General features: G+C 36.4%; 1 protein-coding gene across 4 annotated transcripts in view; it reads left to right on the top strand.

Moving 5' to 3' along the window:
• LOC138175887 (tyrosine-protein phosphatase non-receptor type 12-like) overlaps positions 1-25,652 on the top strand; it is a 118,446-nt gene that overhangs the window by 62,521 nt on the left and 30,273 nt on the right. For all 4 annotated transcript variants that reach the window (XM_069106535.1, XM_069106533.1, XM_069106536.1 and 1 more), the window contains 9 exons: positions 1,731-1,807; positions 2,973-3,068; positions 3,930-3,968; positions 8,100-8,171; positions 9,430-9,489; positions 21,133-21,275; positions 22,126-22,192; positions 24,299-24,376; positions 24,479-24,577. In XM_069106535.1, the coding sequence (XP_068962636.1) occupies positions 1,731-1,807; positions 2,973-3,068; positions 3,930-3,968; positions 8,100-8,171; positions 9,430-9,489; positions 21,133-21,275; positions 22,126-22,192; positions 24,299-24,376; positions 24,479-24,577 (731 nt within the window). The remainder of the gene's footprint in view (positions 1-1,730; positions 1,808-2,972; positions 3,069-3,929; positions 3,969-8,099; positions 8,172-9,429; positions 9,490-21,132; positions 21,276-22,125; positions 22,193-24,298; positions 24,377-24,478; positions 24,578-25,652) is intronic.

Raw genomic sequence — 25,652 nt, 5'->3', positions numbered from 1 at the left:
TGAAAATCTGATAAATGTCTTTATCTGTGTTGTTGATAAAAATATCTTTGTGCCCTCAAAAACAAAAGTATTCTTACTCTGTACTTTGACCATTTGTCTAGTCATCCAAATAATCTGAGAAAGCATAAGAACGAAATATATAGGATGCTTCAGAGGAGGGAATGTGAAAATGTGGGGAATAATATGGAAGGGACCCCAAAGACACTGAAAACCAGCTGTTTTTCTCTTGTCTCCTTGATATAATGGACACTGTGCAAGGGCTGAGGGATGATATAAATAGGTGAAAAAACTTAACCTGTGCCGTGCTCTTGATTTGATTGCAGAGCTAATGTAGTATATAATGAAGAAAATAGCTAATGGCGCCCTTGCAGGCAGTTACACTTGAAGGTATAAAGGGTAAACTCTGAAGTAACTGAATAATTCATTACTAGATTCACAACATTTTGTCAGTTTTCATAGTTAATAGATTAAGTGTAGTTATGGCTCTTGAAGGGGGAAATAGAAGAAAGATGTTACATTTATTTGATAGTCATTTAAATAAAAATGGTGAGGCATTATCGGAGGTAGATGAACAAAGAAATTAATGGAGAAATAGCTGAAGATTGATCTTTCTTGAAATGTAACCTTCCTGAGAACAGTAGAGGAGATGAAATGATTGATTTAAAAATTATATTTCTTTTCAGATCTTTTCATTCTATTTGTCAGCATACCTTTCATGCACTTTGCATTTTCCTTTTCCAGAAATCACTAGATAAAAATTTTAGTGGAATTTTCCCAGTGAAATTGTACTTTTTTAATTGCAGGTTCAGGTCACAGAAAAGTTTTTGCAACATATTATCCTAAAGAACCCACTAACATCATGTAAACTTTCTGTCCCTAACATTTTTCTATCCCTGGTGTGTCTTACTGCCATTGTGTAAGAAAGAATGATAAAACTTTATTTGTGGTTGTGAATGAAATAATAATTTGCCGTTAATTTATATGATGATAGTACTACAGGCTAACTTCTAACCAGATGCTACGTTACCAGTGTAGAGTTGCACTTTGTATAAATGAGGAGGGCCATCTTTTTTGTCTTCTGTTTGCCACATCCTATTCACCACCATGGAGAAGTTGAAGTAATAATTGAAATTTATATTTTTCCCATCTCAAACAACCTTTTAGGCATTAGAGCACTCTATCAGTAGATGTTATTAGCTAATTAGGCCAAACTGAAATAAAGCATGTGCTGACAGTCACCTTTAATATAATAGTAGTGGAGTTCCTACCATAAGTGTGGTTTATCTGTTGTTCATTCATTTCAGTTGTGTCCAACTCTTTGTGGCCCCATTTGGGGTTTTCTTGGCAAAGGTATTGGAGTGGTTTGGCATTTCCTTCTCCAGTTCATTTCACAGCTTTTTCAACCCACCTAACTGCCTCCTGGTTTATTTTATCTTACTATAATTTATTAGATTTTTGGTTCCATTAACTAAAAATATTTAAGTGGTATGTTATAAAAAACAGGGTGATTTGGATTGTTAAATTATTTCATTTTCTTACCAATAAGCATTTTGGGAATATGGTATTTTTCAGGATTCCCATTTTCATCATTCCATTATTCTGGGAATAGCTACATTGTTGTTTGACTTAGTTTTTAATGTAGTTGTTTAATTTATTTTGGTCAAATTGTGTTTGCAAAAATGCTGCCAGGTAAAATGGGAAGTAATTTACTGGAATCTTTTCTTTTATAGTTGATCACAGCCGAGTTAAGCTGACTCTAAAGACTCCTTCCCAAGATTCAGACTACATCAATGCGAATTTTATTAAGGTATGCTTTAACACATAATAATATCTTGTATTTACATTGCACTTTAAGGTTTGCAGAGCACTTTCACATGTATTTTGGTTTGATCTTCTGAACCCTGTGGGGTAGATAACAGAAGCAATTAGAGCTTTTTTGAATTACTGACTTTGTTTAGTATAATCAGATATGCCTGCTTGAAAAATTATTTTGGTTTATGGTGACTATCTGAACTGCAGGCTCTTTTAAAGAGAGGAAGTATTGCATAGTAGCCAGTTTTGGAGTCAGACTCCAAAGGTGAGTTTAAGTCTTACTTCTGACACATAACTATCCCTGTGACTCAGTACCAAATCCTTTTAACCTCTGGAAGAAGCTGTAGCAGCAAGTAGTTGCTGATCTACATTGATAAAAGGAGTTTCCTCATCAGTAGTTCCCTACATTAATGAAATTTCAGGTCTGGGCAGAAAACTTCATTTGGTCAAAATAGTTTTATCTTCATTTCTCTATTTTGTATTTTATATCATTTATAAATGCTAGTATTCTTTAAATCAATATATAAAATACTTCAAGTAACATTTTATTTTCGGTTGGAATTCTTTTAAGATGAAATTTTAGGGCTTAACCTGGAAACCTTAATTTAAAATGGTAAGTAATTTAAAAAAATTTTAGTGATGGGTTGGATTCTGTTTTGATTTGGAAACTTTCTTTTCATTACATGTTCTTGTTATCAGCATATATAAAATTAGTTTTTTAAATAACTTCTGGCATATTAAAAATGTACTCTGTTCGAAGTTGAACATAAAAATATTGTTTGTCAGTTGGTCCACCTTTGCTTTTATCATATTCTTTGTTGATTCCTCTAACTTGAGAGAAGGGCTAAAATGAGTAAGAATTGTGTTGATGTGGAGAAGATCTTAGAGGCCATCTAGTGGACCATTCACTCCCATGTTATAAAAGTTGTTTTATCATGCCACGCCTCTTGACCCTCATATAAAACGAGAGTGATGTTTGCATGAACTTTGAGGTTCTGTTATCTGTTAGATGAATGTTTAATAACATGTTTTAGAAGGATGATATGCTGTCAGCATGAGAAAACATTTTGGAAATATATTACAAGAGAAGTGGGAGTCATTTTTGACATCTAGAAATGAATATTCCTTTGCATGTGAATTTTGCTTTTTACTTTTTTTAGGGAGTCTATGGGCCAAAAGCCTATGTTGCAACCCAAGGACCATTAGCAAATACAGTTATAGATTTTTGGAGGATGATATGGGAATACAATGTTGTAGTAAGTAATTTGTTTCCTAATCTGTTATAATAATTAATGGTGAGATTTATGTGAAACTAAGACCACAGAGATACCTTTTTGTGATTATCATGTTTCTCCAAATGTAGAGATTGTAGTTGATTTTTTTCTTATTCAAGTGTACTTTTGCTATATTATATTAAAATTTGACTTTAAATAACAGGTTTATTAAGACATTTCAAGCTTCATTTATTTTCCTAATGCTCGCTGAAATTTGAGATATTTCTAGTCATTATTATTTTTTTTCTTTTCATGTTCTTCATAGGAAAGAATTTAATAATGTAAGAAATGTAATTATATCATACTTTCTAATTTTAGAAAATTCTGTGGAAATTATTGAAAATATTTAATATTGCTGGTGCTTGGATTTAAAAGCATTATTTTAGAATAGTGTAAAAAATCAGAAAGAATTCTTAAAAATTACATTAAAGTTAGATAAAACTGCAGTTTATTATTGCTGTTTTGATCTGTAGCTAACTTTACTATATTCCTCACACATCTCTTGGTGCATTTGTTTCTAGTAACAGTTTTAGATTAGTTAGCAGTTTAAGACTTATTTTCATAGTTTATGTTTTAGAAGAAATCAGTTTTTCCTGTATCACTAATAAATGGAATGGCTATTTAGAGTATTTTAATCTGTTCCAAGATATTAAAATAAATGGAATTGTTACTAAGGTATGATTTTGATAGTTTTCTTATAAAATTGAATTTAGTAATCTGTGCATATTTAAATATATCAGTTGAATATTTGCAGAGGGAGAAGAAAATGTCCCAAATTTATGCTTTTCTATATGTGTAAAATTGTGCTTTTAATTGACATATATATATTCTTTTTTTTTTAAGATCATTGTAATGGCTTGTCGAGAATTTGAAATGGGAAGGGTATGTAAACTAATTATTACTTTCTGTAGTGTGGCCCACTTATCACATTAGTGTTAATGGTGATACACTTAAATTTCACTGTATCTTCATTCAGCTATTATGCAGGGTTTGCTATTTGAATCTAATGCAGTCATATCTTATACCATTCCCAGGATGTTTTTTTTTTTTTCCTAGAAGCAGCAGGAGGACTTTAGCATGATATAATCTTACCTACACTATAGTCTTGCAGCAAGGACCTCAGGCCCAGATTACAGTGGGCTATTTTCAGGGAATACGTTTTAAAAATAGAAATTATATGAATGTGTCACTTTTGGCATGTGGAAAAAAAAGTTATATGGCAGGCAGATTAATAGGGTGATGCTTCGCTTTATTGTAAAGATTAAATTTTAAATGGGAGGGCCTTTCACATACAACAGAAAGGCTACTTTCTGAGAAGATAGCTAGGCACTGAAGAAAGCATGGTTAGATCTTTGCCTAGACAACGAAGGTGTTTTGAGGTTATCCAGTTAGTATAGAAAGGCCCTGGGGTCATCAGGTTTGCTTGGGCCTGATTTCTAGACCATACTCATGGCTAAGAAATGAAGAAAACTGAAAGATTTTCATTTAGTCTTTAAATTGTTTTCCCAGTAATCCTTTTGGTAGAGATGTTAATTTGTGCCATGTATGCTAAAAATTGGGCTGCTGCAAGAGGTTATAAAATATTGAATATTACGGAAAGTGAGTAAAGAAAACATTTAGTGACTGAAGATGTTAAAATACAAATCACTCTGTTAAGAGGCTTACTGAGAGGGGAGGGACCCAGTACATTTGACTTTATCAGGGAATCTTATGCCTTGAGTCTAATAAAAAAGTTGTTTTGTTTGGATTTTTTTAAGCAAGTTAGAGGGAAAGGTTTTCTTAAATCCTTGTTTGGAAGTGAGATAAGTTATTTAGCTGTTGCATATGTGTATTCAGTGGATTCATCTCTTTGTATATATTCTCCCTTCTGTCCTTTTGACACTCCACCCACCCTGGTATAGGACCTTATCACCTCAAAGACTGTTGCAGTAGCTCTTTAGCTGGTCTCTTTGCTTGAAGTCTTTTCTCACTCCAGGTCTTCCTTCTACCCAGCTTTCAAATTGGTCTTCCTAAAGCATAGGTCTGACTGTGTCACTGTCCCCTGACTCATGCTTTTCAGTAAACTCCAGTGACTCCATATCTCCAGAGTCAAAAGTAAAATTGCATTTGTTTGGCTTTTAAAGCTCTTTCTAGCCTTCACAGTCTTATCATACTTTACTCTTTCCAGGTCATTTGTGATCCAGTAACATTGGCCTTCTTGATGTTCCTTGGACAAAACACTCTCCCAACTGTGCATTTTTACTGACTCCTTATCTGCCTTCTTAATTCCCTGACTTCCTTTAGAGGCCAGTTAAAAATTCTGACTTCTGCAAGAAACCATGTCTGATCTCTTTAAATGTTAATACCTTGCATCTGAGATTGTCTCCTCTTTATCTCACCCATTAAACTGTGAGCTCCATGACAACAGGGACTGTTTTTTGCCTTTTTATGTCCATGCTTAAAGGCACCATGCCTGGCACATAGTTGGTACTTAATTCTTTATGTGACTTGACTTTCTTTCCAAATTTTCTACTGCCATTTGCCCATTTGAATAATTTGTTAATATTGACACCAAAGGAAGGACATGAAAACACGACAACTATTCTGATACCACTTCCATTCAAAGTTGTTGCTCAGGTTCATAGTGGTTCCATTTTAAACTGTGTGCTCACTGAAGAGTTTAGAGTGACCATTTAGAAATGAACCATTTCTCCTTTTATATTGGCTTTTAAAATGCACCTCCCATATTCAGTGATGGTGAATGACATGAAAAGCTCAGCCCTCCCAAATGATTCCAGTTGACTGGCTTATTAGTTTTAGGAGCACGTTGTGCTTTAATTTTTATGACTGAGCTAACTTGTAAATCCCTCTGTATTTGAAATGAATTTTTAAAAATATTAAACTAAGCTCATTGAGTTTCAAGCCATGGTGTTAAGCTTAGGAAATAGAAGTACATAAAATAGCCAGTCCATGTCCTTAAGCATACATTCTCGTGGCTAAGCAAGGCCTTAATATTGGTTTTCTTCATATTACATTGTTGAATCATTAATCTTGTGACCCACCAGAATGCCAAATCTTTTTCAGATGGGCTTCTATGTAGCTGTACCTCCCCCATCTTGCACTTTGTGAAGTTGAGTTTTTGACTCCAGGTGTATAAACTTTTAACATTTGTCCCTAGTGAAATTCATTTTAACTTAATTTGGAACAACACTCTAAGTCTGTCGGTCCTTTTATATTTTGTCTTCCAGCATGTTACCTGTCTGTTTCTCTCAGCTTTGTGCTATTCACAGATTTAATAAACAGTATGATCTGTGTAAATATATGTTTAGCCTATGATTGTTAAACAGAATAGTGTCAAGGACAGGTCCATGAGGCTCTCAGAGACTTTCATGTTACTATTAACCCAATAATGATTATTCTTTGGGTCAGGTCATTCAACAAGTTTTGATTCCATTTGAATAATGCTGTACTCTAGCTCATTTCTTTGCATATTTTCTACTAAGATAGTATGACTTAAATTTCACCACAGCATTTGACAGTGTCTGTGGCATTCACCTTATCTGCTAATTTAATAAACCTTTCTTTAAAAAAGAAAAAAGCAAATGTGGTTAGCTCGATAGAACTTATTCTTGGGATTCCATGCCAAGTTTTTGTGGTTGCCATTTCATTGTCTTGATGTTCATTAGCCATCCCTTTTTGTATGTCCTAGAATTTTTCCAGGATTTGGTTAAATTGGAGCTTGAACCTAAGTCTCTCTCGCTTATTGATTACAACTTGCTGCCTTTTTTTTTTAAAATCAGAAAAGTAGAGAGCACCACAAATAACCTGGACAAGGGGAAAGAAAGGGAATAAACATTTTCATAGCTCCTACTATCTGCCAGGCACTGAGTTAACTCAGTAGGAGATGTTGAGTCAGCCTAGGGAAATGACATGTTAATGAACAATCTTTTTAGTTCTGGCTGGGTAAGGATTTTCTTTTCCTTTTTTTTTTTTTCTGTTTGTTTTTTTTGGAGGCAATCCGGGATAAGTCACTTGCTTAGGATCACACAGCTAGTAAGTTGAGGCTTGATTTGAAGTTGGGTCCTTCTCACACTAGGGCCAGTACTCTTTTCCACTGTGCCACCTAGTTGCCTCTGGTGACTGTTTTCAAAACTGTCACCTGCCTGTTTAAAAAAAAAAATAATTAGTTGGAAATGAGTTAAAGCATTTTGGCCCATTTGGGAATGTGTTTTGAATATCAAATGGATTTCATAAAGTTGGAAAGTAGAGAATGTTTGGGATCAGTAATAAAAGAAATATTAGGCTGTCCTAATCTAGGATATAAGAGGAAAAAAAATAAAGCAGTTTTCTTACAGACATCCCTACCCCTTCTTATTCCTACTGTTCCTTTCTTCTTTTCTTATTGATCAAACTACTGAAGAGAATCATAAGTGTGAGGAATATATTTCAGGAGAGTGGAGGATATGGCCTTTATTTGAGGAGTATGTTAAATGTTGAGTACTAGAATTACGGTAATTTACTGTGCAACCTACCTTAGACTTTTCCTGCCTGTGTAAAATCATTGGGTAAGCCTTTTAACAGAACTTCACAGCTCTTACCTATATAAATGAGGACAGTAATACTTGTGCTACTATTTCATAGAGCTGTTGGGAAGAAACCTCTTTGCAAATCTTAAAACATTATATAATATGATTAATTATCTTGGAAGGCTGTGGATAAAAGATAAAACAGAGAAAGCATGAGTGTCCATATATCCTGATCTGCTTTAAGTTAATGAATTGAAACTTATAACCAGTCCTACTCTGTATAATAGAATAGGACCAGCTGGCTCCAGATCTTGGGATCATGTAGATAATAATAGTCTTAATCATACTGAAACATTTGAATGAGGACTGGAAGCTGAGTAAAAAGTTGGAAATTGTGGTGTTTATACTTTTATGAGTAGTAAGCTGGCTGTTACCAAGAGAAGTTAGATATTTAAGAAGAACTTTACTTGTAAGTAACTTATTTTGAATAATTTTCTTTGGCCAACAGAAAAAATGTGAACGTTACTGGCCTTTGTATGGGGAAGATTCTCTAACGTTTGCACCATTTCAGATTTCTTGTGTAAGTATCCACATTAACTAACTGTTCTTCCCTTTGTGGTTAAGTCTTGTGATGCCACTAGTATAGGGAACTTCTAGTGAGAAAATGTCTTGCACTGATGCACTTAAGTAGATGCTCTGTAGTTTATAATCTCGGAGAACTGCCCAGGGCACTGAGGGGTTAAGTGGTTTTTCCCACGATCATACAACCAGTATGTTACAGAGGTGAGACTTTAGTCTGGGTCTCCCTGACTCTGAGGCCTGCTTTCATTAATGGAACAGCAGTCTTCATTAACAGAATCAGTGATGTGAGTTATTGAGCACTTGTACCCCTCAGGTTGTTTGCAGTTTTTTTAACTTGCTTTAGGTTTTGTCATGCTGCTTTAATACGTGCGTGGTGTAAAGTACACTTGTATACAGTAAACCAAATACTCATATATAAAGCCAACTGTTTTCACATAGGATCCTAGGTTTAGAACTGAAAAGGATTTTTAAGGTCATTTAGTCTAACCCCCTCATTTTACAGATGAGGATACTGAGGCCTAGAGAGGTCAGAGTAATTTTTGCCACAGTGTCACAGGTAATAAGTTACAAGTTAGTGGTAAATATATTCCTATTATAATGATAAAAAAAATTACAATTTTATGTAGTGCTTTCAAAATCAAGAAACATTTGGAATCCCTTTTCTGATACACTTTCTAATGCATTTTGATGATAATGAACTGATACGTGAATCTTATTAACTGAAAACAAGGCATCTTAGCATTATTTACTATAACACAAGAAAAGAATTGTTTGAATTTCAGAGCATATAGGAATGAAAAGGAAAATGGATGCTGATTAAATGAGGTTCTAGAAAAATGTGCATTGTGGATATAATTTAACTGAAGGAAGGTGATATCTTCTTATGTGAAATTTAGAGATTTCTTTTCCAACCTTTTGTCTTGCTTTAAAGGTGTAAAAAGGAACCCCTTATAAATTTTGGGGTGGTAGTAGAACAAATGGCATACTCAAGTAAAGTTTTAGAGGGCTGGGTTTTCTTTACTTTAGTTTCTACTTTGTTGGACATTGGTGGTAATTGTTCCTTTAGGTACTTCAAACTCCGTCCATAGAGAGAATTCTAGTCAAAACTACTAATGGACTATTTAGAATAATTCTGTATGATCTGAATGTCATACTGTCAAGTAATATCCTTCCCTTTCCTCTTCCCATCTTCCTATTCTTTTACATCTATGTAATTCAGTGGTTATAGTACCTCACAGGTGTTTCCTTTCATTTAGGAAGCTGAACAAGCTAGGACAGACTACTATATTAGAACGTTGTTACTTGAATTTCAAAACGTAAGTACTTTAAGCTTAGAGTGTACCCCCTAATGGGTGTGTGTGTGTGTGTGCGCGCGCATGCATGCATATGCATGTGTATGCGCACCTTCAGCATTCTTAGATCATTTAAGAATTTTTATAGTTATATTAAAAATTGGAAAAATCATTGACTAAAAAATTTCTAAAACTTGACTTTAATAAAACCTTTATGTCTTAAATATATTTGGGTAACTTTCTAGTTAGCAGTCATGTGTGTAAATTATTTAAAATTATGTAGCTACATTTTACATAATGCATAATAACAGCAATAATTTGTTTAAACAGTGTATGCCAGATAGTGTGCTCTGTGCTGGAACTATAAGCAAATTCAGTTCCTGAGCTTACTGTTACTTGGGGGAAGACAGTACTAAAAAGGAAGTTTCATAGATAAAAAGGGTACCTACATGGGGACATGGTGGAGAAGGAAGTCCTGAGAGGGATGAATGAATAAATGTAGCTAGACTGGGGGATTTCTTTTAAATGGAGGTTCAAGAAAGAACTGCCTAATCAGAACAAAGGGCTCCAGGGTTGGATTGACCTTCCACAATAAGAAGATGCTGGGTCATGGTAGAGAAAGAAGTCCAGAGAGTCAGGAATAGAGCAGAGAGAGGAATGTTCATAGTTTTCTAAATAAAATAATTTTTTTCCTATTATGAGTATTGGTTGAGATTTTTTTTGTTTGCTTCCTCTAAAAAAGTTAAGGCAAAATATCCTCTGCTTAAGATTTATTTATAAAATACACTGACCTTTGGGGGTGGAACCAAGATGGCAGAGTAGAAGCAGGAAATTCTATGACCTCCCCCCACAACCACCTCAAATACCTACAAAATATGACTCTAAGCAAATTTTAGAGCTACAGAACCCACAAAGCGACAGAGAGAAACAAATCTCCTGCTGAAGGCAGCCTGGAAGGCTGACAGGAAGGGTTCATCACAGCATGCTGGGAGCTAAGCCCAGCCCTGCTGTGAGCCCATGGTTTTAGCCTCAGGGTGGCCCCAACCAGCAGCAGCTAGAGCAGACTTTGGGAGAGTAGATCACCAGCAACTGTGGCAGTTTCCATACTTTTCAACCCATAAACACCAAAAAGAAAGTAAAAGGTCAATTGAAACTCTGTTGGAAATAAAGGGTGTGGTCTGGCCCCTGGGGCAAGAGGTGGCAGAGACAGAGAGTCTGCCTCAGAAGCTCCTGGCCTGTAGATCACATGGGATGGAGCAAGCGACCATTCTGAGGGTAATCGCTCTTGCTTTGATCTGCTTGGATCTGGGTCGCTTTCTTAGGTGGTGGTCCTGGGGAGAGAAACGCTAGTTTGCCAGTGTGGTATCTGAAGAGAGGGCGCCCTCCTCAGACCTCTGACAACATTTGTGAAAACCCCAGCAATTTGGGACAAAGCTCTTCTCTCCGGAAGCAGAGTTCTACATGGCAAAGAGTTCAAAAGTCAAGTACTTGGCTGGCAACATGAGCAAGCAAGGCAAGCAGAGCCATCAAACCTTAGATTCCTTTTTTGGGGACAAAAAGGATCAAAGCATAGAACAGGAGGAAGACAACGAAGTCAAAACTCCTGCACCAAAAGCTTCCAAGAAAAATATGAATTGGTTACAGGCCATGGAGGAGCTCAAGGAGGATTTTGAAAATGAGATAAGAGAAGTGGAGGAAAAACTGGTAAGAGAAATGAGAAAGATGCAAGAAAATCATGAAAAGAGAGTCAACAACCTGACTCAAGAAAATAACACCTTAAAAAATAGACTAACTCAAATGGCAAAAGAGGCCCAAAAAGCGAATGAGGAGAAGAATCCCTTAAAAAGCCAAATTTGCCAGATGGAGAAGGAATTTCAAAAACTCAATGAAGAGAATAATTCCTTCAAAATTAGATTGGAGCAAATGGAAACTAATGACTTTATGAGAAACCAAGATACTATTAAAACAGATCGAAACAAATGAAAAAAAATAGAAGGCAATGTGAAATATCTCACTGGAAAAATCACTGACCTGGAAAATAGATCCAGGAGAGATAATTTAAAAATTATTGGGCTACCTGAAAACCATGATCAAAAAAAAAGAACCTAGAAATCATCCTTCAAGAAATTCTCAAGGAAAATTGCCCTGATATTTTAGAACCAGAAGGCAAAATGGAGGTTGAAAGAATCTACCTCTTGAAAAAAATCCCAAAAAGAAAACTCCTAGGAATATCATTGCCAAACTCCAGAGGTCCCAGGTCAAGGAGAAAATATTACAAGCAGCCAGGAAGAAGCAATTTGAGTATTGTGGAAACACAGTCAGGATAACACAAGATCTAACAGGTTCTACATTAAGGAATTGGAGGGCTTGGAATACGATATTCCTGAGGTCAAAGGAGGTAGGATTAAAACCAAGAATCAGCTACCCAGTAAAACTGAGTATAATGTTTCAGGGGAAAATATGGTCATTCAATGAAATAGAGGACTTTCAAGCATTCTTGATGAAAAAACCAGAGTTGAATAGAAATTTTGACTTTCTAATACAAGAAGCAAGAGAAACATGAGAAGGTGAACAGGGAAAAGAAATCATAAGAAACTTAACTGAAATTGAATTATTTACATTTCTACATGGAAAAATTATAGTTGTAACTCGGACTTTTCTGAGTATGAGGATAGTTGATGGCAATATATATGTTTATATATGTATACACATGTGTTTATATAGGAGGGTATATGTGCATATAAGTACATATGTGAGTATGTGTATATATGTGTATGTGAATGTGCACAGAATGTGCACAGAATCAGTTGAATAGGAAGGGATGATATCTTAAAAAATAAAATTAAGAGTTGAGAGAGGAATGTAATGAGAGGAGATAGGAAGAGATATAATAGGGTTAATTACCTCATATAAAAGAAGCAAGAGAAAACTGTTACAATGGAGGGGAAGAGCAGGGAGGTGAAAGGGAATGGGACAACCTTACTCTCATTGACTTTGGTTTAAGGAGGGAATAACATACATGCTCATTTGGGTTTCTTATCCTACAGGAAAGTAGGGGGGAAGGCGAAAAGAGGGGGGATGGTAGAAGGGAGGGCAGATTGGGGGAGAGGATAGTTAGAAGCACTTCTAACTATGGGATGGAGGGATAGGATGGAGGGAAATATATTATTCTTTCACAATATATCTACTGTGGGAATGTTTTGCATAACTACACATGTATAACCTATTTTGAATCACCTTTCCTCCCAGTAGGGGTGGGTGACACGGGAAAAAGTGAAAGAATCTAGAAATCGACGTTTTAAAATCAAATGTAAAAAAAAAATGTTATCACCATTTTAAAATGTACTGGGGGGGTAGAAGCACGACCCTCCCGCAGCTCCGGCTTCCACCCTCCCCAATCCATGTAAAAAGGGGACTCTAAACAAACTTTGGAGCTGCAGAACCCACAAAATGACACAGAGAAGCTAACCTCCCTCTGAGAACAGCCCGGCAGGCCGGCAGGAATCGGCCAGCACAGCGCTCTGGGAGCCTAGCCCAGCCCCACGCTGAGGCTTTAGCCCCAGGGCGGGCCTGACCAGCCACCAGCCAGAGGGACTCCAGATCAGCAGCAGTTGTGGCCATTTCCAGATTTATCAACACATAGATGCGAAGGACAAGGTGAGAGGCCAGTGCATTCTGGACTTTGGGACCCAGTAAGTGGGAGTGCTTGGCTTTTACCCCCGGGGCGAGAAACCGCTGAGACGCCGGCAGCGCGCTGTGCCACTGCCACGTGGCAGCTTCAGCTCCTGGCCTGCAGAGTGTAGGGGGACCAAGCACCAGTCTGAGGGGTCATCGCTCTTGCTTTAACCTGCTTGGATCTGGATTGCAGTCTAGGGTGGAGGTCCTGGGGTGTGTGTCCAGCTTGCCAGAGCGTGTGGAGACCTCAGAGAGGGCACCCATCTAATAACTCCGGCAGCTGAGAAAACCCCAGCGTTTGGGACGAAAACTCCCCTGTCTGGTGGCAGAGTCCTACTGTGGCAAAAAGCCCAAAAGTCAAATCATTGAGTGGCAAAATGAGCAGGCAAAGGAAACAAAGCAGACAGAAGATTCCAACATTACACTCCTATTTTGGGGATAAGAAGGAGCAAGACATGGAACAGGAGGAAATCAGTGAAGTCAGAACTCCTGCACCAAAAGCTTCAAAGGAAAATACAAGCTGGTTACAGGCCATAGAGGACCTTAAGAAGCAGATAAGAGAAGTGGAGGAAAAATTGGGAAGAGAAATGAGAACAATGCAAGAAAATTATGAAATGAGAGTCAACAGCCTGACTGAAGAAAATAATACCTTAAAAACAGACTGACTCAAATGGCAAAGGAGGCTCAGAAAGGCAATGAGGAGAAGAATGCCTTAAAAAGTCGAATTTGCCAGATGGAAAAAGAATCTCAAAAGCTCAAGTAGGAGAATCATGGCTTCAGAATTAGACTGGAGCAAATGGAAGCTAATGACTTTATGAGAAATCAAGATGCTGTTAAACAGATCCAAACAAATGAAAGACTAGAAGGCAATGTGAAATATCTCATGGGAAAAACCACTGACCTGGAAAAATAGATCCAGGAGAGATAATTTAAAAATTATTGGACTGCTTGAGAGCCATGACCAAAGTAAGAGCCTGGAAAGCATCCTCCAGGAAGTTCTCAAAGAAAACTGCCCTGATGTTTTAGAACGAGAGGGCAAAATAGAGGTTGAAAGAATCCACCGATCACCTGCTGAAAAAGATCCCAAAAAGAAAACTCCTAGGAATATTATAGCCAGGTTCCAGAATTCCCAGATTAAGGAGAGAATATTACAAGCAGCCAGGAAGAAACAATTTGAATATTGTGGAAACACAATCAGGATAACCCAGGATCTGGCAGCTTCTACACTGAGGGATCGAAGGGCCTGGAATGTGATATTCCGGAGGTCAAGGGAGCTGGGATTAAAACCAAGAGTCACCTACCCAGCAAAACTGAGTATCCTGTTTCAGAGGAAAATATGGTCATTCAGTGGAATACAGGACTTTCAAGCATTCTTGCTGAAAAAACCAGAGCTGAATAGAAAATTTGACATTCAGATACAAGAAGCAAGAGAAGCATGAGAAGGTAAACAGGGAAAAGAAATCATAAGGAACTTATCAAAGTTGAACTATTTTTTTTTTTTAAGCAATTGGGGTTGAGTGGCTTGCTCGGGGTTGCACGGCCGGTTGTTGTTTCTGGGTGTGGTGCTGGGTGTCTGGGCCCGGATTTGATCCGGGTCATCCCGGCACTGAGGCCGGTGCTCTTGCTTGCTGAGCCACTTGGTCAAAGTTGAACTATTAACATTCCTACATGGAAAAACAATAATTGTAACTTATGAAACTTTTCTCAGTAGTTGAAGGGATTAGAAATATATATTATATATATATATATGTCTTTATATGAGGATATGCAGGCATATGAATACATGTGTGAATGTGTGTATATATGTTTACAGGTATACATAGATAGAGAGCATGGGACCAATTTAACAGGAAGGGATGATACTTAAAAGGTGAAATTAAGAGGTGAGAGGGATATAATGAGAGGAGATGGGGAGAGACAGAGTGGGGCAACTATCTCATACAGAAGAGGCAAGGGAAAATGGTCACAATGGAGGGGAAGAATAGGAAGGCAAAAGGGAATGGGTCAACCTTATTCCTATTGAATCTGGCTTGAGGAGGGAGGGAAATACACACTAAATAGGGGATCTCACCCTCCAGGAGAATGGGGGGGGAGAGGTTGAGAGGGGAGATGATGGAAGGGAGGGCAGGCTGGGGGGGAGGGAAGTTGGAAGCACCCACTTTTGAAAAGGGACAGGATCGAAGTAGAGAATAGAACAAGTGGGATGTGGGATAGGAGGGAGGGAAATATAGTCAGTCTTTTACAATATATCTGCTATGTTATTGTTTTGCATTAGCCACACATGTACAACCTATACTGAACTGCTTATCTTCCCAGTAAGGGTGGGTGATAAGGGAGGAAGGGAATGAATCTGGAATTCAAAGTTTTAAAATCAAATGTTTAAATACATAAGAAAAAAAATAAAAAAAACATACAAAAAAAATAAAATGTACTGGGGGAATTTTCAATGGAAGCATCCTATAGTTACCAAATATCCTTTCACAAGTTAAAAAAATAAATGTGATATAACCAGCTAAAAAAAAAAAAAACAAAAAAACAAAAAAAAATGTTATTTTTTTTTACAGGCAACTGGAATATACAGGCATTGGGCTATAGAAATCCATCTTGCCCTATTAGAAAGTCAGAGGGAGTATGGGGGAGGATATGAGAGGGCAGATTGGGGGAAGTGTGGGTATTCAGTAGAATCACTATTTTGGGGTGGGGGTAGGGGAAAGACAGGGAGAAAATTTGTAACTCAAAATCTTGTGGAATGAATGTTGAAAACTAAAAATAAACAAAGTAAACAAAAAAAACCCAAGACAAAATGCACTGACTTTCAAGCCTATAGTATTTTCTTGACCACTCAAATAGTAGAATTTATTTTTAATTAGAAAGTGAAATTTTAGGTAGAAGTACGACCTTCCTGCGGCTCCGGCTTCCACCCTCCCCAATCCATGTAAAAAGGGGACTCTAAACAAACTTTGGAGCTGCAGAACCCACAAAATGACACAGAGAAGCTAACCTCCCGCTGAGGACACCCCGGCAGGCCAGCAGGAATCCAGCGCAGCGGAGCTGAGCCCAGCCCCACGCTGAGGCTTTAGCCCCAGGGCAGGCCTGACCAGCCGCCAGCCAGAGGGACTCCAGATCAGCAACAGCTGTGGCCTTTTCCAGATTTATCAATACATAGATGCCAAGGACAAGGTGAGAGGCCAGTGCAGTCTGGACTTTGGGACCCAGTAAGTGGGAGTGTGTGGCTTTTACCCCCGGGGCGAGAAACCGCTGAGACGCCAGCACAGCCTGCCAGTGCCACATGGCTGTGTCAGCTCCTGGCCTGCAGAGTGTACGGGGACCAAGCACCAGTGTGAGGGGTAATCGCTCTTGCTTTAACCTGGTTGGATCTGGATTGCAGTCTAGGGTGGAGGTCCTGGGGTGTGTGTCCAGCTTGCCAGAGCGTGTGGAGACCTCAGAGAGGGCACCCATCTAATAACTCCGGCAGCTGAGAAAACCCCAGCGTTTGGGACGAAAACTCCCCTGTCTGGTGGCAGAGTCCTACTGTGCCAAAAAGCTCAAAAGTCAAATAATTGAGTGGCAAAATGAGCAGGCAAAGGAAACAAAGCAGACAGAAGATTCCAACATTACACTCCTATTTTGGGGATAAGAAGGAGCAAGACATGGAACAGGAGGAAAACAGTGAAGTCAGAACTCCTGCACCAAAAGCTTCAAAGGAAAATACGAGCTGGTTACAGGCCATAGAGGACCTTAAGAAGCAGATAAGAGAAGTGGAGGAAAAATTGGGAAGAGAAATGAGAACAATGCAAGAAAATTATGAAATGAGAGTCAACAGCCTGACTGAAGAAAATAATACCTTAAAAAATAGACTGACTCAAATGGCAAAGGAGGCTCAAAAAGGCAATGAGGAGAAGAATGCCTTAAAAAGTCGAATTTGCCAGATGGAAAAAGAATCTCAAAAGCTCACTGAGGAGAATCATTGCTTCAGAATTAGATTGGAGCAAATGGAAGCTAATGACTTTATGAGAAATCAAGATGCTGTTAAACAGATCCAAACAAATGAAAGAATAGAAGGCATTGTGAAATATCTCATGGGAAAAACCACTGACCTGGAAAATAGATCCAGGAGAGATAATTTAAAAATTATTGGACTACCTGAAAGCCATGACCAAAGAAAGAACCTAGAAAGCATCCTCCAGGAAGTTCTCAAAGAAAACTGCCCTGATGTTTTAGAACGAGAGGGCAAAATAGAGGTTGAAAGAATCCACCGATCACCTCCTGAAAAAGATCCCAAAAAGAAGACTCCTAGGAATATTATAGCCAGGTTCCGGAATTCCCAGATTAAGGAGAGAATATTACAAGCAGCCAGGAAGAAACAACTTGAATATTGTGGAAACACAATCAGGATAACCCAGGATCTAGCAGCTTCTACACTGAGGGATCGAAGGGCTTGGAATGTGATATTCCGGAGGTCAAGGGAGCTGGGATTAAAACCAAGAGTCACCTACCCAGCAAAACTGAGTATCATGTTTCAGGGGAAAATATGGTCATTCAGTGGAATACAGAACTTTCAAGCATTCTTGCTGAAAAAACCAGAGTTGAATAGAAAATTTGACATTCAGATACAAGAAGCAAGAGAAGCATGAGAAGGTAAACTGGGAAAAGAAATCATAAGGAACTTATCAAAGTTGAACTATTAACATTCCTACATGGAAAAACAATAATTCTAACTTATGAAACTTTTCTCAGTAGTTGAAGGGATTAGAAATATATATATATATATCTTTATATGAGGGTATGCGGGCATATGAATACATATGTGAATGAGTGTATATATGTTTACAGGTATACATAGATAGAGGGCATGGGACCAATTTAACAGGAAGGGATGATACTTAAAAGGTGAAATTAAGAGGTGAGAGGAATGTAATGAGAGGAGATGGGGAGAGACAGATTGGGGCAAACTATCTCATACAGAAGAGGCAAAGGAAAATGGTTATAGTAGAGGGGAAGAATAGGAAGGCAAAAGGGAATGGGTCAACCTTATTCCTATTGAATCTGGCTTGAGGAGGGAGGGAAATACACACTAAATAGGGGATCTCACCCTCCAGGAGAATGGGGGGGAAGGGGATGAGAGGGGGGATGATAGAAGGGAGGGCAGGCTGGGGGGGAGGGAAGTTGGAAGCACCCACTTTTGGAAAGGGACAGGATCAAAGTAGAGAATAGAACAAGTGGGAGGTGGGATAGGAGGGAGGGAAATATAGTCAGTCTTTTACAATGTATCTACTACGTTATTGTTTTGCATTAGCCGCACATGTACAACCTATACTGAACTGCTTGTCTCCCCAGTGGGGGTGGGTGGCAGGGGGGGAAGGGAATGAATATGGAATTGAAAGTTTTAAAATCAAATATTCAAATATATATGTGTATGTGTGTGTGTGTGTATACATGTATATATATATATATACTATTATTAATACCATCTTACATGTAATTGAGAAATGAGATATACAGGCACTGAGGCATAGAGATCCACTGGAAAAGTCGAAACGCGTATGGGAAAAAATATGGGAGAGAGCAGATTGGAGGTGGGGATATCCTGTGGGACTGCTGTTTTGGGGGGACGGGTGGGGGGAAAACGGGGAGAAAATTTGTAACTCAAAATCTGGCAGGAATGAATGATGCAAATCAGAAGTTAATAAAGCATTTAAAAAGAAAAAAAAAGTGAAATTTTAAATAACTGAAAAGTGTTTTGATTAGTTTAATTCCAGTAATTATGCGTACTTTAAATTATATTTCCTGTGTTTCAATTGAGATGGGTGACTGTCATTACTTTTACTATTGATACTGCAAGCTGAAAGATAGTAAAAAAAATTTTTTTTAAACTTATATTTCCATATGTTTTAAGGTTAGCAGTTCACCAGGGTATCATTAATGTCATATTACCATTCTTTTTTTTAAAAAAATTTAAGCTGTTGCTTCACTGCTGCTTTTAGTGAAGAAATTATTTTATATTTTAATATTTAAAGACTTAATTATTGTCATTGTTGTGACATTGTAAAGTTGTAGATTCAAATTCCTTACACATTTTAATTTGAATCAACAACTATTAGATATGTGATGTGCCAGTCAATTGAATTTAAATTTCCAAATTAATAATAATAGGTTATATCAGTTAATCAGAGAACTTTTAGTAACTGAATACATATATTTGAAAAATTTGTAGATGAGGTATTCTTTTAGTACAAGGGCTAAAATTTTTCTTGAACTTAGTTTTTTTGGGAGGGGGGGTAAAATTTTTAATAGCTGATTAGCATAATTAGCATTAGCATCACATGACAGCCATCCATTAGAGATAGAATTTTCTGCCCTAGCATCTGGTTAGGAAAGTCATTCAGCATTGGTTTATAAGTTAGAATTGTAACTTCCATCCCATGTTTTCTAGAGATTTTATATTCTGGATCTTAGCTCATCTTGGCCTCTAGTTTTCCTCTAGAACTCGTACTTGGGTCAATATGTTTTATTACTCTTCTTATTTATAAGAGAGAGAGAGTGTGTGTGTGTGTGTGTGTGTGTGTGTATTTTAATAATAGTGACAATAATGGCTAGCATTTATGTGGTGCCATATGTGTCAGACACTAAATACCTTTCAGATACTTCATTTGATCCTTAAAACAACCCTGGAAGGTGGGTACTGTTATCATTTTTGTTTTTCAGATGAGTAAACTGAGGCAGTCAGAGGTTAAGTGATTTGCCCAGGATCATCCAGCTATTTAGTATCTGAGGCTGGATTTGAAATTAGGTCTTCCTGATTCCATGCCTAGTACTGGTTCACTTGTACCACCTACCTGACTATTAAAATGTAACAAAGATAGTTAAAATGCATTGTATAATTTTTTCAAACAATTATTACCACCTGCTTTTGATTCCTTTACACTCCCTCTGTGCCCCCCCCCCCCCCATTCTAATAGTATTATTAAGCTGTAATAGTGATAGTAGCTCTTTGTTTGAAGCGAATATGAGCTATAAGGACCAGGAATCTCTCTCCAAAGTGGGGGAAAAAAAAAAAAAAGATTGATCGGTATTATTTTTATTTCCACCTAATCTTATCTATAAGTTTAAACTGCTTTCATGTACTTTTTATCTTTAACTCTCCACTCTGACTTTATCCTGGCTGTCCCATTAAAAAAAGAAAGATAAGTTTTATGTAATGCTTTAAAGTTTTCAAAGCGCTTTACGTATATAATCTCATTTTTTCTTCATAACAAACCTCTGAGGTGTGGGTACTAATATCTCTATTTTACAGATGATTATACCGAGGCTATAGGAAGTTAAATCACTGTCCAAGGCCTCCACATAGGTTAGTAAAGGTGCAGGATTCAAACTCAGGCCTTCTTGACTCCAAAAATAGCATTGTGTCCATTCCACCTCTTTACTCTCTTATCCCTTATATCCTCCCATTTGAAACAGACATTATCAGCAAATCAAAGGCTAGAGAAAGACTTCCATAAGGTTCCACATTGCTATCCCTAGCATGTGACCCCCACACTCATGTTTGGCAAAAGAATCTCAGAAAACATGGGTTATTATTTTGAGCTAAACTCCAAAGTCCTTTCTGACTGTCACATTCTGTGTAACTATCATTGCAATATAAAAGATTCTTATGTCTTTCTCTTTCTCCTTTCCCAAAGTGTGGAGTTTGGGAGTGGAGTATAAGGAAGGAGTAATTTATACTTTATTTCAGATTGTTTTTTTTTTTAATAGAAGTTTTGATGAAAATATAAGGACCATTTCTTTTTTTTCCTTTTAATCCCCATAGCATCTACCACAGTTCCAGGAACATACTAATTTATCAATAAATAGTACATTTTAAAAACAATAGCTAATAAGCAATGTACATATATATTAAGAAAATGGGGAAAAACATCCCTCAAACCTAAAAATGTATGTTTTAAAATTTCAAAGAGCACTTGCAAAATTGTTAAATTTCTTAATTTCTTTAAGGAATCTCGTAGACTGTATCAGTTTCATTATGTGAATTGGCCAGATCATGATGTTCCTTCATCATTTGATTCTATTCTGGACATGATCAGCCTTATGAGGGAGTACCAAGAACATGAAGATGTGCCTATTTGTATACACTGCAGGTATAAAATAGTTTTCAAATATATTGTTGTGATTTTTTTTCTGCTTAAAAGTTTAAATAAAGTTGTGGTTATTTCTGCCATCCATACATGGTAAACTTAATTTTTTACTACTTTTGAGTGACTGTATTTTAGGCATAATAATTATTGCTTGTATTAACTCATTTTTTGTGATGTTCTTTTACAGAAAGGTTCATTGCATTGAAGGAATTTTTTTTTCCTAAAAAGTTGTGTTAAAACATGGTTTGAAATGTGGCATCAATTTTATTAAGTCTAAATGTTATATTAATCATATTAAATGTAAATGTTAAACATAAATTTACATTGGGTCAAACCAAGTTTGGGAGGGAGGGCACTAACAGTTGTAGAAAATCAGGAAAGAATAAGTAGAAAATAGTGCTTGGGCTCCATCTTAAAGAAAGAGTGAGGGACTCTGGCTTGGAAGTAAGATAAAGAGGGGCACCCTATGGAATATGTTGTTATACAGGGAATATTAAAATATCTGTGAATGCTTTCAGGTATCAAATAGACACTTAATTAGAAAAGTTATAAAAGAATAGTGGAGAAGAGTTATATATAGTCACACTTTATTAGTGGAAGGCATAGTCACATCACTGAAACCACTGGCCTACTGAAATACAAGTATGAATTTCCTTTGTTAATAAAATAAAAATGCCATTACTAGGATAATGTATGTTTATTAAGAACATTGCATTTTAATTGAAAAGTAGATATACTTAAAATAAGTTAACAAAATTTTACTTCTCTATGTGAAAATATCCATTATATTGCTCTGTTTGCTGTTTTTTATAACATGTATCCAATAGTATTTTTAAAAATTATATATCCATAGTGCAGGTTGTGGAAGAACAGGAGCCATTTGTGCCATAGATTATACATGGAATTTGCTAAAAGCTGGGGTAAGGATAATTTTAATCAGTATTATGACATTTTTTCATGGCTTTTCTTATCAATGAATTGGAGAGAAAAGAACTTTGAAACTTCCTGTGGTTATAGGAAATAGTTTAAATGTGTTGGTACAGATACACATATGACTCTACTATCTGGATATATAAACAGTTGTGAATGATACATACTGATATAATCACTTAGGGTATGGAGTTTGGAGGGTGATGAAAGGTGCCACTTAATCGCCTTTAGTGAGTGGGTACTTTAAATAGCTCTTAAAATATCTGTGTTAATATTAGATCACTTTTTATTTTAGGTTTTAGCTTAAAAGGGTTTTTTATTGGTTAAGCCAATGTGGTTCTCAAAATTTTAAGTGTATTTACATTAAAAAGCTTGAAAAAAAATAAAACCAAACAAAAAACAAAAAAAAGGGGTAGCTAGGTGGCACAATGAATAGAGCACCGACCCTGGAGTCAGGAGGACCTGTGTTCAAATCCAGTCTTAGACACTTAACACTTATTAGCCGTGTGACCTTGGGCAAGTCACTTAACCCCAGTTGCCCTGCCTTCCCTCTTCCAAAAAGCAAAAAACAAACCAAAAAAACACAAAAACCCCAAAATAAAAAAGCTTGGTTACAGGCCAAACTTTTTTTTTTTCCACCAAAAAATATAGAGAATTCTGCTGGGCTTAGGGTGCCTTAACCTTTGTGCCTTGAATAATTTGTCACCTGTGAAACACATTTTAGTCCTGCCTCCTCTAACCTTGTAGCATATTTTTTTAAAAAGTTGCTTGATATATGAGTATAAGAGGAAAAAAAATAGAATTCAGAATTGGGCTTGCATTTTTAAACATTTGCATTCTTCAGTGAGGTAAGAAACTTCCTTGAGCAAATGAGAAAGGGAGAAAGGGAAAAACCCCATTCCTTATGCCACCCATTTGACCTGTTTTACCCGTTTTTATCCTCTAACTCAGTGGAGCAAAAAACAAAGGGAGATAGGAAAAGGAAAGAAGGATAAGCTTCTTCCCTTTACTATTGCCATACTACCAGTAGCCATAACCTAACAGCCTCTAGTTTCTTTCTTTTCCCCTTTCCTCTGTCTGTTCTCCTCTAGTCTTCTCTAATTTAGAAACTTGGCTGCATTCTCAGGCAAATCAAAATAAAACACGTTTGTTTATTTAAAAAAATAGTTGCCAAATTAAGGTCTTATGGTTATTCATTATTTAGGAAAGAGATATTTCTTGACCCTATTATTATGTGTAAAGCATTATGTACTCCAGGAAATAAAAAGAAATATAGGACATGGTCTTTTTCTCCTAGAGATTATAATTTAATTAGTGAAAGTTAATATAGCTTGTGATCATTCAACAGTACAAAGTTATATGTGATAAATTTAAGGTGTGTAAACACATTTCTACAACTATAGTTGTATGCGATAAGTTTTGATTCACAAGGAAACCAAACATCTAGTTATGTCCAATATATGATAAGAAATGTCAGAAGTATTTTTTAACAAATTCTTTGTGGGGAAAAAAAGGCAATTAAAATTTTTTTGGCTAATAAAATTTAGATTGAGCAAAAACACTCCTTTTTCTTTGTGTTTTAAGTTAGAGTTTTAACAGTATGTTAACATATCTTTAATAAGAATTTTTTTAATGTCTAAAGTAATGTTTTTCCCACAGTGATTCTTGATGTGGATGTGATCATGATACAACACTTGTGAAAAAATACTTGATTACTTGGAGTTTCTGCAATTTTATATGTGTCCCTCCTTTTCCATGCCATAGAAGTGAGAAACTAGGAAGTGAAAGATACCACTCATGGTAGTACCAGCCTGGAATTTTCCCTACCTTATTCACCTTCTTCTTTCCTCTTGCCAGAAGTAAAAGAAAGGAATAAGTAGAGATAGGACAGGAAACAGCAAGAGGAGAATTCTAGAGATTGCTTGGCATAGCTACTATAGGAGGGAAGTAAGGAAAACTGTCGCTGCCTAAGAGAATGAATGGCTACCATTAGGTGAGGGATATAAGTAAATCAGGTATAAGACACAAACTACATTTAGGTTGTATTTTCTGTACAATTATTTCTTACAATTCATGCAATAAATTATTTGTTTTAGAAAATACCTGAGGAGTTTAATGTATTCAATTTAATACAAGAAATGAGAACACAAAGGCATTCTGCAGTACAGACAAAGGTATATTTTTGTTCTTTTGCAAATGTATTATTAGTATTATTATTATTAATTCTTTGTTTAAAAATGTTGTATTTTCTTTATTCCTTTATTGGTCCACAATAGGAACAATATGAACTTGTTCATCGAGCTATAGCCCAGTTGTTTGAAAAGCAACTTCAAAAATATGAAAAATACACAGACTGGAAAATTTCTGATGTAGTGGTAAGTTATTGGGTTTTGAAATTTTCAGGAAATTTGTTTCCTACTAACAGTACACCAGATATCTTAACTTTCAATTATCCATTTAAGTATGAATTTCTTTTTTAAAATTTTTTTTTATTTTTGGAGGGCAGTTAGGGTTAAGTGACTTGCCCAAAGTCACACAGCTAGTAAGTGTGTCAAGTGTCTGATGTCGGATTTGAACTCAGGTCCTCCTGACTCTAGGGCTGGTACTCTATTCACTGCGCCTCCTAGCTGCCCCTCTATGAACTTCTTTTAAGAATTCTTTTATTCATGGCAGTATTTCATTCATATGGTGGCAGCTACTTAATGCTTCTTGGGTATGTCTCTTCTATGATAGGTGTTCAGGGAATGAAAATTAAGTTTTTTGCTCTCAAAATCATGTAGTATATGATAATGCTAAATATAGTTTTTTAATTGCCAGTAGCATTCCTGCCTCACTAAAAATTCTGAGTTATCATTTCTGAATTTTTATCTTATTTCTCCTATTTTTTTGTGTGTTGATTTGCATTCATTTCCCTTTTGCCTCCTGATCTGAAATTTTATTTTTATCTGTTTAGTAATTTTGAATCATCAACCTATATTAAAACCTCTTGAAGAAATAAGATCTTTATATTTTAATTCCTATATTAACATAGTTGACCAGCAGAAATTTTGGTTCCAAATCAGAAAAAAAAAGTTTTTAAATAGATGTCTGGTAGTTAAATTGCTACTAAGGTTTATTCCTATATATAAAAGACCTTTTTTATAGGTTTAAATTGAAATTCTAAATAATAACATTTTCTTACTCTGTTCTTTCCCTTCTCCATTAGAATCCCTTCTTTTCCTCTGTCTCTCACCCATTCTTCTCACTTCCTTCATATATCTCATTGCTTCTGCTAAGTGATGGGATTATTTGTTTAAAGTAGGAAATATATGCCTAGGAGCTAACACCAAACATTTGTCACCTGTCATCTGATGATCCAGCCAGTCCAAATAATACTAATTTTGAAAAGGAAAATGAAGAGCAAAGTTAAGAGTTCATCCTTTTCTTTTTTTCTTAGTGATTTATCAATTT

This window comes from Petaurus breviceps, unplaced genomic scaffold, assembly GCF_028583685.1.
Source record: "Petaurus breviceps papuanus isolate PSGF00001 unplaced genomic scaffold, PetGlider_PUasm1.0 79, whole genome shotgun sequence".
Taxonomy (NCBI): Eukaryota; Metazoa; Chordata; class Mammalia; order Diprotodontia; family Petauridae; genus Petaurus; species Petaurus breviceps.
The sequence above is the reverse complement of the archived record's forward strand: the minus strand, read 5'-3'. Positions and strand labels throughout refer to the sequence as shown.